Raw genomic sequence first — 13,240 nt, forward strand, 5'->3', positions numbered from 1 at the left:
TTTCTTCAGATTTCTCTGTGAGGAAGAAAAGGCTACAATTTTAAAATCACTGTAACCTGTTTCAGAGACTGACAGCCTTTATTCTTTTCCATTCAAATATCTTAAATTTCAGAAACACACATATCACTTTCAGATAATGTTTCATATTATGGCTGTTGACTGAGGAACCAAGTAGTGTAGATACATGAGCAGAGAAAATGACACCAGAAAGCAGATGAAAGCCATGGAGGAAATGAATTTAGAAGTGATAAAAGGCAACAAAAGCCCAGGGTCTAGGACAAATGCGGTCTAATTAATTTTCAAGTTCAAAATTCATAGCCTGATGTATTTTCTATTATTTTTCTACTATCAGTATTGTGGTGACTGAGGAGATGGAGAAGAATTCATGTCTTTGGATTTTAATAGAAGGAAAGTAAAAGACAGCTTCTCATAAAGAACAGGCAGCTGGCAGGCAGAAGACCTGAGTAAATCTGCTATGGAATACTTGGGTACTTTGAAAACATCAGTTTAGCAACTCTCATATCTTATGATAGCCAAAAATTATATGATTCTCAACACCTGTGCTTCTTAGTAGGCAAGGATATGGCAAATTAACTAAAAAAAAGTTAAAATACTTGACAACTCACCAACTGTGTATTTTATCTTATTGATTTCAAAAATGGTCCCAGTGAATTTTTCTTTTAGTCAATTCTTTTTGCTTCATGAAGATATTGCTAAAGCATTTAGAAGGAGAAAAAAAATACATAAGAATACTAAATTGTAAAGAAAATGTGGGACCTAAATAATTAAATAATTGAAAGAGGTAATTGGAAATTAATTAAAATCATTCTTTTTTGGGGGGGAGGCATTAGAGAATTTGAGGATTTCATTTCAAAATATTATAGAATTAGAAAAGGAATGACAGCCACTCCAGTGGGAAGAGGAGGGAATGGCAAGATAGGTATAATAAGAAACATAATATCATAAACAAACATCTTCAGCCAGTGAAACTTGTATTTTAGATGGCTAACACAGATAGTCTGGTAGCAGATTCATTAGGTAATCCCATGTGGGTTTAGAATAAAAATGAGTTTTTTTAAGATTTCTCCCAAGAATCAAACTAAGTAGAAGCTTACATAAGCAATGAGTTTGGTGCTGATTTCAAAGTTCTCTCTCATGTTACTGGTGGTGTTATAACAATAAGTAACCAATTTACCAGGAAAAAAATGTTTTCCAGTTAGCCATATTTGTGACCAATACTTGAAATTACATATGACATTTTTATTTTATTATGCTCTCATAGCTAAAAGATATACATGAAATCATTTTATTTAAATGTAAATTATGAAGTTTGTTTGGTGTTTGCTTTTGTCATTGATAATAAAATACTATATTTTGTTTGCTTGATTATAGACAAAAGGTTCTCAAACCATGACACCCTCTGGTACCCAGAAGAAAGTTAAGAGAACTCTGCCAAATCCACCTCCTGAGGAAGCTTCGACAGGAACTCCATCGACCTTCAGCACAATGGGCACTGTGTCCAGGAGAAGGATCTGCAGAACCAACACCATGGCTCGAGCCAAGATTCTCCAGGACATAGACAGAGAGCTTGATCTTGTAGAAAGGGAATCTGCAAAGCTCAGAAAGAAACAAGCAGAACTGGATGAAGAAGAAAAGGAGATTGATGCCAAATTGCGATATCTGGAAATGGGAATTAACAGGAGAAAAGAGGCTTTATTAAAGGAGAGGGAAAAGAGGGAGCGAGCATACCTCCAGGGGGTAGCTGAGGATCGTGATTACATGTCTGACAGTGAAGTCAGCAGCACCAGGCCAACCCGAATTGAAAGTCAGCATGGCATTGAGCGACCAAGAACTGCCCCCCAAACTGAGTTCAGCCAGTTCATACCACCACAGACACAAACAGATTCTCAGCTGGTCCCTCCAACGAGTCCTTACACACAATACCAGTATTCTTCCCCTGCTCTTCCTACCCAAGCACCCACCCCATACACCCAACAATCCCATTTTCAGCAACAAACTCTGTACCATCAGCAAGTTTCACCTTATCAAACTCAACCGACTTTCCAAGCTGTGGCAACAATGTCTTTTACACCCCAAGCTCAACCTACACCAACCCCACAACCATCTTACCAGCTACCATCACAGATGATGGTGATACAACCGAAGCCACGGCAAACCACATTGTATTTAGAGCCCAAGATAACTTCAAACTATGAAGTGATTCGCAATCAACCCCTGATGATAGCACCTGTTTCTACTGACAATACATATGCTGTTTCCCATCTTGGTAGTAAGTACAATAGCTTAGACTTGAGAATAGGTTTGGAGGAACGAAGTAGCATGGCAAGCAGTCCAATATCAAGCATATCTGCAGATTCTTTCTATGCAGATATTGACCATCATACTTCACGAAATTATGTCCTAATTGATGACATTGGAGAAATAAGCAAAGGAACAGCAGCATTAGGCAGTGCATTTAGCCTTCATGAAAAGGATCTGTCAAAAACAGATCGTCTTCTTAGAACCACTGAGGCACGTAGGTCTCAAGAAGTGACGGATTTCCTAGCACCTTTACAGAGTTCCTCCAGATTGCATAGTTATGTGAAGGCAGAGGAAGATCCAATGGAGGATCCTTATGAGTTAAAGCTTCTGAAACATCAGATTAAGCAAGAATTCCGCAGAGGAACAGAGAGCTTAGATCACCTTGCTGGTCTTTCACATTATTACCATGCTGATACCAGCTATAGACATTTTCCAAAATCTGAAAAGTATAGCATCAGTAGACTCACACTTGAAAAACAAGCAGCCAAACAATTGCCAGCAGCCATACTTTATCAAAAGCAGTCAAAGCATAAGAAATCACTAATAGACCCTAAAATGTCCAAATTTTCACCCATCCAAGAAAGTAGAGACCTTGAACCTGACTATTCAAGCTATATGACTTCTAGTACTTCTTCTCTTGGTGGTATTTCTTCTAGGGCAAGGCTTCTTCAAGATGACATCACTTTTGGCCTCAGAAAAAATATTACAGACCAACAAAAATTTATGGGATCATCACTCGGCTCAGGATTGGGCACATTAGGAAATACCATACGGTCAGCTCTACAGGATGAAGCAGATAAGCCATACAGCAGCGGCAGCAGGTCCAGACCTTCCTCCAGACCTTCATCTGTCTATGGGCTTGATTTATCAATTAAAAGGGATTCTTCCAGCTCGTCACTGAGACTGAAAGCTCAAGAAGCTGAAGCTCTAGATGTTTCCTTTAGTCATGCATCATCCTCTGCCAGAACTAAGCCTACCAGTTTGCCAATTAGCCAGAGTAGAGGAAGGATACCTATTGTGGCCCAGAATTCTGAAGAAGAAAGTCCATTAAGTCCAGTTGGACAACCCATGGGAATGGCTAGAGCTGCAGCTGGACCCCTGCCACCAATATCTGCAGATACCAGGGACCAGTTTGGATCAAGTCACTCATTGCCTGAAGTTCAGCAACACATGAGAGAAGAATCACGAACTCGGGGCTATGACCGTGACATAGCATTCATCATGGATGACTTCCAGCATGCCATGTCAGACAGTGAAGGTAAATTGGGCCTCAGACTACCCTGTTACTATCAAAACTCAAACTCTCATTTTTCTGCATGTTTAATTTTCCTTCTCCAAGGATATATTCTACCTTTCTTGGTGTGTGTTATGCATGTTTACTTCAATTTTATTTCTTGTACATGGAAAATTTATCTTGTGTATAGATTTTGTGGCATGCTTTTATTTTTAATTTATTCTTTTATTCTGTTTCTTGATTGCTTAATTTGTTTTGTGTCTGCTTTTCTAAAACCATTATCAAATAATTCTGTTAATAAAATATGGTCATCCTTTAAATACACAGCTGGAAAGTTTTTCATTTTGTCAGATACATTTTTAAATTTTTTGATCAGTTTCTTTCAGTTTATGACATTATTAAGGGTTAGAGCCACTTAGCACTATTTTGCTAGACTCTGTAATAGAGAATTATTTCATCGTTTTTATGACATGATTGTTTACCAATTTAGAGAATGTGCTCTTTTTAAGAAGTTTTCAATCAGCCTCTGATGTCAGTATAATGTAATTCTCACTAAATGAATGATTTCCTTTTTATCTCTCTCATGAATAGTATTACTGACAGATTTGCACATTTTGCACTACATGCTAGAAAGCTTAGCACTAAATACGTATTGAAAATAAATAAACTTACCAGTATCTATGAAGCATTTTTTAGATTTCAAATTGAAAAATTTGTAAACTGCTTGTCAGATGTTAGCTATTTGGAGTTCAGTCCTTCCTGTTTCACACATTGGCTTTACTTTTGGTTATCATTTTATATTTTCAGCCCTAAATTGTTTCAGTAGTTTTTCATATTGAACAACTGCTTTAAGACAAGCACATACTTAAATAAAAACCAGTTTAAAATGGGTTTTTATTTACTTAATTGTACAGAAGCATGAGGATTTTAGAAAATTATCTACTTGCAATTCTTGTTTTAGACATGAAGGAAAAGTACAGGGGTGTGAAGAGCCTTGCCCCTTCCAAGAGATCAACTCTTAGTTGACTCTTAGGTTTTCATAAGAATGTAGGTTCTGTCAACCAAAAGTATTATTGCTTCATTTTTTTTTGGAGACGCCAAAGACTAACCTAACTTGTAAATCTCTCTTTTCAAGGCTTTTTCCTGAGGACTTGCAAAGGAAATGTGTTTTATGAAAAGGAATTTCATTCTATTTCCATATCTGGACACAACCATGATTTATTTTATTTATCTATCTACCTGAGTACCAGGATTAAACCCAGGGACACTTACTTAATCACTGAGCCTCATTCTCACAACTTTTTTATATTTGATTTTGAAACAGGGTCTCGCCAAGTTGCTTAGGGCCTCACTAAATTCCTAAGGCTTAAACAGGATTATGATTTTAAAAACTAAGTTCTACAGTTCTTATAGGACTTATCACTGGATTGAAGGCAGACAAAATGCTTTTGTTTGTAAAATTCTAGTAGTCCAGTCACCTTCTGCTGTTTTTTTCTCCAGGATGTTGAGTTGACCATTGTTATTGATAGTTATTTAAATAAAATGCTCCATTTGTGTATGTTTTAAAATTTAGCCAGTTGTTTGAATGAATCTATGTATCTTAGCAATAACTGTGATATTAGTAGAAACAATCTTTAATTTTTTTCACTTTTTTCAAATACACATTTATTTCTCACTAATGTTTTCCAATCATGGGGCAGGATATAAAAGTATTTATGGGTATCACAGTATGTGGCATTTATTTATATACAGCCATGCGAAAATGAGCATTTTCTCATTTATATATATTTGATGTATGCTCAGTCATCAAAGGATGAAAAAAAGTGATTTGATAAAGTAGATGATCACATATTATGCAGCCTATATTATTCTGCAGTGTCTAAAAAGAATACCAAAGAAGAAAGTAGTTTAAATGACATTTAAAAACTAAAATGCATTTAAAAATTAGGCAGTCAAAAAATTCATAAAGATTATGTTAATACAATATTAAAAGACAACTATAACAAATTGAATTATATATGCAACATTTGAATCATAGTGAGTATATAAAAGATGTGCAGGGCTTGGACTGTGGCTCAGTGGTAGAGCATGTGCCTTGCCCATGTGAGTTACTGAGTTCAATCCTCAGTACCACATAAAAATAATAAATAAATAAAGATCTTTTAAAAATATGTAAAATCTACATATTTGTTTTTGTCACATGAATATTTTGCTTTTCTCTGGTGAGTAACGAACTACTTTTATTTTGAAATTTTGAAATCTTGGATTCCTTGGGTATTTAAGGAAAAAATAAAAATTATTTTTCCTAGTCACGCAATTCCTGAAATGTATGAACTCAAAATATTAGGCATTTTTTAAACAACCTTTTATCAAGTATAATCCTATGTCTGTTTCTGAATATTACTAACATATATTTAAACAGTATAACATACAACAGGTTTTTTAGCATTATGTTGACAAAACAAATTTACTGCTTTCAAATTGTGTTACATGTTTCCTTTGAATTTAATTGAACTCTGTTATAAACTATGTTTTTCAGATGTATTCTGTAAGACTCTAGTTCTTTGAAATATTTCACATGATATAAAAAATCTAACTAGACATAATTTATTTTACTTGATATTATGGTCATTGGCTTGATGCTAAGTTAGAAACAATCAAATCATATTCCTCTCTGCTACCACAGATCTTTTGTTAGAAACATACTTTACTTTGTCCCATGTTCACCCCAAATATCAATGTATATAGTTTTTTAAGTATTTGATATCAAGGAGAATTAAATTATTCATGGAACTGTTCTTATGGCCAATACTGGACCCTAAACTTGCTTATTTGTATTTTACACATAAGAATTCAGGAAAATATTATCAAGTTTTTAAAAAGACTATAAATTTCCAGAAAAAATTTTTAAATTAATTTGGAACATGATACTATTTTTATAAAAGTTATTTTGTAAATCTGACTCTACCATGACATGTCAGACAATTGTAATTATAAGCAATTGACATTTATGACAAACTAAGTATAAATGATGAACATAGAATCTAATACAAAAGTCAATTTATTCAGTTACATATGGGTTAATATATATATATATATATATATATATATATATATATATATATATATAAATATGGCAATCACAAAATTATAGATTGAAGTGAAATCATATATTATTTAAGATATTTACTTATTGAAAACAATATGTATTATTTTATTTTCACGAGAAATCTATAATAAAAGCACATCAGATAAAAATAGAATCAGTGTGGTTGAGGATAATCCAGTGTTTTCAAAGACTTATTATTAAAGGTTTATGTTTTATTTACTTTTCAAATGTTTCTTATACTAAATATCCTTTTATAAATTTAGACCTTTGGTTTCAAATCAAAACTATGGTATACCATAATAACTGAGTAGATTGTGAAGAATAATCTTTTGTATCTAGTAATGAAACTCTGGGATAAATTTTTATTTTAAAATCTGTCATATTCAGAATATTTAGCTTCTTTCTGTAGTTGATGACTAATTATCTATTCTTTGTTCCACAAATATCAATTGAATATTATGCCATGAATGAGGAATATTTTCAGTGTTAAGGAAAAATTTTTAAAAAACCAAAGAAGATCTGAACCTTGCCTTCAAGCAGCTTATACTCTAATAGGTGAGATCAGTTAAATACATATGCAACCTCAAGCAAGGTACGTACTGTTGTATTTCCTAAAATCCAAGGCTGACTGAACCACTGCACATCATATTTCAGTCCATGTTTACTTGGAAAATGCTGTGGTTAAGTAGCAGCTCTGGATAGGATCACAGGAGTTTTGAGGTGTGTAATGGTACATACATTGGAAATGGCCTGAGAAGGATCTTGGGAGCAAGTTTTAGAAAGAAGATTCTCAGGAATGTAGTCAGAAAAAAAGAATCTATAATGAGAGAGGTAAACGCAATAGTGTGCTTCATAGAAGCTGCTGTTTTAAGAAAGTATAGGTTAACAGTATCATCCACAAATACTTCAGGATGAACATTTGAGAAGAATTACTCCATTTACTGTTTAGGAAGCAACAGTGTATTTCTAAAAGACTATGAATAGGGACACTTTTTAGAAAGAATGTAACTAGTCCATAATAGGACAGATTCTATATATTGTATATATAGTCACTTTATAATAGCCTTAAGAAACCTTGGAAGTACCAGTGGCATGAGATGAAAATTATAAGTAACAGTTGTGTATTTTAAGTATGTTTGCATTTTCAAAAAAGTATTTATGTTGTAAAGTTTTGTCACAGTATAAATTTTAAAAGTCAGTTAATTCTTGATCTAATTTTGGAATCAGTGCTTTTTTCAGAGAGTAGTATTTTATTTGTATTTAAAATTTCTAGTAGATACATTTTTAATATTAAGCTGCCAATTGCTTGTGGCACACATGTTCCTAGCAATAACATTTGGGATCTTCTTAGAAATAAATGTTTTTGGTTATTTGTGAATGTCATAGAAATGTCATATTAAAAAAAAACACCAATTTTAAAACCAGAAGCTTCATATTGCTATTGGGTTTATATAAATGTGGGAGAACAACAGAAATTTTGACATTCAAGGCAAACATTTGCTTTTGATTTTTAATGGTGCGTGATGGGTTGTAAGGAGAGGTGAAGAAGTAGACACTGAAGGACTGAGGTTAAATAAAATGTTCATTTGTATATTCCATCACTATCTAAATTCCATTTTGTTCTGATTTAAAATTTGATTTTGTTTTATTTTGTTCTGAGATGTTGAAAATCCATGTGCATCATTTTTTCTATGTTATTTTCTGGTATAAATTTTAACATAATTTTATCTTTGGTGTAATATTGAAAGTAGTTTTTCTGATCCCATTGGGCATTGTGTTTGAAATGCATGTATGATTAACAAGCCTAGTGCATGTTAGTACTGCAGAGAAGCTGCCGCCCTCTATCATCTTTTTGGTTGTAGTTGCAATGTATGATGTTTCCTTGGTCTCCAAAGCCTATCACTTGCGACGTGAGGAAACGGATTGGTTTGATAAACCCAGGGAGTCTCGTTTGGAAAACGGACATGGTCTGGACCGAAAATTGCCAGAAAGATTGGTCCACTCTAGACCTCTCAGTCAACATCAAGAGCAAGTAAGTGCTATATTTAGTAATCTCTTTCAGATTTACCACCAACAAAAAAAGACTCAATTCTACCCTAGAGTGGTCTCAAAATTATCCTAAATGTTCTTCAATCAAGTTCACAAATTTTTTTTCAGTAGCTTAAGTATGTGTCCCACTTCATCAGCTCTGACTCATTGACATTGGATCATAGCTATTTAAATGAAGATTTCTCCAAAAGATAATCATTACATTTGTATAAGACATACACCACTGGTATGCAAGGAGAATAATGGACCTCCTAAAGAGCTCATAAGAATTATACTTTTCTTAGCTTATCTTTTTATTTTTACAATTTCCCTGTTTGTTACATTTCAACTCTTATGAACAAAATCTAGATAGGAACTTAATGTTCTAATGTGTTTTAAAATCTGAAATTTACTTCCTTAATCTGCAATTACTTAAATAATAAATACAACAGTTGAAAATAAAACTCTTAAATATCTTTCATCGTAAGAATTGCTATTTAATAGCATACTCATTATATCCTAACTGTCTAATTTGTTTCTCTAAACGTTAACATTTTCCACAAACCTAGGTCAAACCAATGAAAACACAAGTACTTTAAGAAAATTATAATAAGCTCAACTGTGTAAACTGAAGAACTAAAACATAAACTTTTATACATTTAACACCCAACCCTACTATTCCCACAATATCCAGAACAGTGTTCTCCATTAATTTTCCATCTAACATTATTTGAGAATACATTTAAGAAATATGTGTTCACCCTCAAAAATTTCTGAAATTTTATTCTAATGTAAATAGATGAAACATGGTATCTCTAATGACATTTTTATTTATAATTTTCTATTATTAACATACATGAATTGATACATTAGATTTACGGAGGATATGTATATTATATATTATATTTATGGAGGATATTATAATGTATATTATAATTTTAAATAATATAAACTTTTAGAATAATATAATGACAGAATTAAGTAAAGAGAACTGAGAATATTGAGATGTATTTAATAAATTTCTTGTTATGATTGATAAAGCAGAAAATGTTTCTCATTAGGTGAATATAATAGACTAATGAGTATTTTCTTGATGTTACCAATAGTTTACCTTTTTCACATTTTTACTTTGATATACATTTTACAAACTAAAAAAAAGAAAAAAAATATATGCATAGTCATGTAAACTGCAAATATATAAAGTTATAAATAGTTATAGATTTAACATTCATACAACCACACACAGGCCAAGAAATGGAAAACTGCCCATCCCCCAATCCCTGGGTGCCTCTTCTGGATCATTACCTCACTCAATAACAAATATGCCTCACTCAAATAACAAATATGTTGATTTTGGAGGGCAAAATTTCTCTGTATTTCTTTATAATTTTTTAATAAATAGATACCAAACAGAAGATAACATATGCTTAACTACATAGCAGTCCAAAGTTTATAATATAAAGCACAAAATTCACACTTTTTATATGTTAATATTTATCCTCAAGTACTGTCTCTATTGCATCATAACTATATTTTCATCTGGAGAATAGCAAAATAATATTTTCATTTTATTCACTTCTATGCATCTGTAGTCATAAAAAGGTAATAATGAGCTCTTGGAACCAATAAAGTCAGATGCTTTTATTTGAAAACATAAGCATAACAAGAATTTGTGTTCATTAAGTGCTGTGGAGGCAAAAAGAATTTTAAAAACTAAGTAATGCAAGCAGTAGCTTATCTGCTTTAAAAGTATTTTAAATAAAACATACATTAGAGGGATAGAAGAATAGTTCTGAAGATGTTTATTAGTTATATTCACTACAAAAGTAATCAAATCCGCAAACTTGTATTTGTTACCTTTCAATATGTATTTTTCAGTTTGTTACATTTCAATATGTATTTTTGTTTAACCTTTGCTATTGAGTAGGTCTCCAACTCTGGCTTTGTGAACTGAACATATCACATAACCTCTTTTATTTTTAAAATTTTCCTTAGTTACTTAATCTATAAATATGACTAATACCCATTACAGAGCCATGCGAAGGTCAACACATGATGACTATTACAAAACACCTCCACTCTGCATTCATGCCCACATCCTCTGTAGTTCCCATGCAGCTGCTGCATTGAGGCACATGAAGTTCCTCTGAAGGAGCCACTTGTCTCTTATGCTGGCCTTTGAATGTTCTGCTGATTCCTTTGCCTGGAATCTTCTCCTCCTCTTTCTCTTGGCTAATCCTGCTTATCACTATCCATATGCTCCCTCTTGCATGAAGACTTCTCTGATACTACTACCATCATCACCCTGCGAATCTGGGAAAAGTATTCTTGGTTCGTGTTCCAGTACTACCCCATACATTATGCCCTGGACTATGAGCATATAGAGCAAGCTCTATTCCATCCACATGGTGTATCATTATGAAATGCTATGAAGCCAGTAAGACACACTGCTCCCTGCAACAAGCTAGTGTAGTATTCAGGTGAAAGAATGGATGAATATTGTATGTGAACACAAACTTGTTATTTCATAAACATGAGAGCTCATTACATGAAGATAATTTCTTTTGAAATATTTGTAGTTAGGGAATAAAAACAATCCTTTTGAGGGGTGGTATGCAAGTGATAGTTCTGTACGTGAAGAATTTACAATACACAATAGGGATAGATACCAGATCCTTAGGGCAAGATATGGGACAATACATAACCTCAGTTCCATCCCCTGGCATTTCTTCTACTCTTAGGCAGCACCTCCCCACCTGTGACTCTATTCACTAGAGGATTCTCTCAACGTTCATATGCAATGATAAGAAAAAAGCTGAATCACATCTAGTCCATAGGTAGGAAAAGGTGCCTCTGCTTTTATAGATTCTTGGTCATTTTGAGCATAATTATGGAAGTTTAATGTTTTTGATTTATTAAAGGATATAATTTTAAATTGCATTCTTTAATATCTATTTTACTTTTAATATTAAGTATTCTAATAATTTTACAACTGGGAATTATCATGACACATTAAAGACACATGAGTTTTCAAAGGAATCTTTCTTCATATAATACATTTCTTCAGGTCTAAATTCTGTTTAATATTGGGAATTATATTCCCACATCCTCTTAAACACATTCTAAAATAGCACAAAATTTCCATATTTATTAAACTTTCTTTCATTTTTCAATATGAGTCAAATATTTTTCTAAGACAATAGGAAAAGTCTATACTACAAAAAATCCATAATATTGTTATGTATGAATAAATCATTCCCATTTCTATTTCTCAGTATTTCACAAGTCTCTTTTGAAAGCAAAATTCTATAAAATATAAAACCAAGTTTCTATTCACTAATTTACTTTTGTTTGAGAAGTATCGTTTCACTAGGTAGAAACAACAATAATAGTCTATAGCATTGTTATGTTCAAGTCTCAATAATAAGAATTGAAATGACAGACTTGCAATAATAGCTTGAATTGTTACTCCTTTTAAGAAGCTTCTATAATAAATGAGAAATAACACTATCAATAACACAACCTTTGAATACAAAGGAAGTTTAGAATTTATTAGAATGAGCAAAGACTTCATTTATTTAAGTGAAATTTGTCTTGACATACATCAAGATTTCTAGATGTGCTTAACAGAAATACAATTCAACAATAAAATCAAGCAACTTAAACATAAAGCAATCCTAACTATAATGATAGAATGGGGAGAATTTTCTCTGTTTTTTCTCTATTTGCACTACTAAATTGCTGAAAAATATTTTAAAATGCTTTTGCATTTCTAGCCTGTCCATAAAAAAATCAGAATTTGAAAATTTTGCATTTATATCTTTTATCGTCATCAATAATAACTACATCTGGCTGTCATAAAAGACACTTCTAGGACCTCTTATTACATGCACTCATGAATTTCCCAAATAAGACAAATCACTTTGCAAGAATAATTAGTTATAAATGTTTATTATGAACTCAGAAACAAATATAATAATTATATACAGTGAGTATGCAATGCTTAAATTATCATTTGACAATCTTCCAATGCATTTTCATTGATTTAAACAATGTGCTTTTAAATGAAAAATTCTAAAGTCTGTATACTGTACTTTGTGTCTTTGACGTTGAGTTTCACCTTGTCACATGTATGTCTTAGATTATACAGATGAATGGGAAGACCATGCACTACATCTTTCCTCATGCAAGAATAAAAATAACAAGAGACTCTAAGGATCACACAGTTTCAGGTAAAGTAAATCAAATAATCTAGTCTCTTTTATTTTAATGTCAGTTTAACATGTATTTGTATTTCATTTTAAAAGACTCATTATATTTTATAAAACCACTTTTCATATCAAAGTTGTTTTCTAGAAAGTGTCCAAAAATAAGCAGGCTGAAAATAAAAGACATCATTGAAATGGTCCTAAATGTGAGAAGTCACTAAGTTGTACATGATTAGATCATTCTTATCACTAACTATATTTCTTACACGTACAAGGTATGACAGTGTTCCATAACTAATGCTCTATTAAGGAATGCTGTCACTGGCTTTAGGAATATAA

At 32.4% G+C, this 13,240-nt stretch overlaps 1 protein-coding gene across 1 annotated transcript in view; it reads left to right on the forward strand.

Annotated features, from left to right (window-relative positions):
- Nucleotides 1–13,240, forward strand: part of PCLO (piccolo presynaptic cytomatrix protein) — a gene marked incomplete at both ends in the record, with an annotated part of 403,276 nt that overhangs the window by 240,201 nt on the left and 149,835 nt on the right. Inside the window, 3 exons of the mRNA XM_081287316.1 lie at nucleotides 1,393–3,580; nucleotides 8,561–8,697; nucleotides 12,835–12,925. Of these exons, the coding sequence (XP_081143442.1) occupies nucleotides 1,393–3,580; nucleotides 8,561–8,697; nucleotides 12,835–12,925 (2,416 nt within the window). The remainder of the gene's footprint in view (nucleotides 1–1,392; nucleotides 3,581–8,560; nucleotides 8,698–12,834; nucleotides 12,926–13,240) is intronic.

The sequence above is a fragment of the Spermophilus citellus genome (genome assembly GCF_964194105.1).
Source record: "Spermophilus citellus genome assembly, chromosome: 3".
Classification (NCBI taxonomy): Eukaryota; Metazoa; Chordata; class Mammalia; order Rodentia; family Sciuridae; genus Spermophilus; species Spermophilus citellus.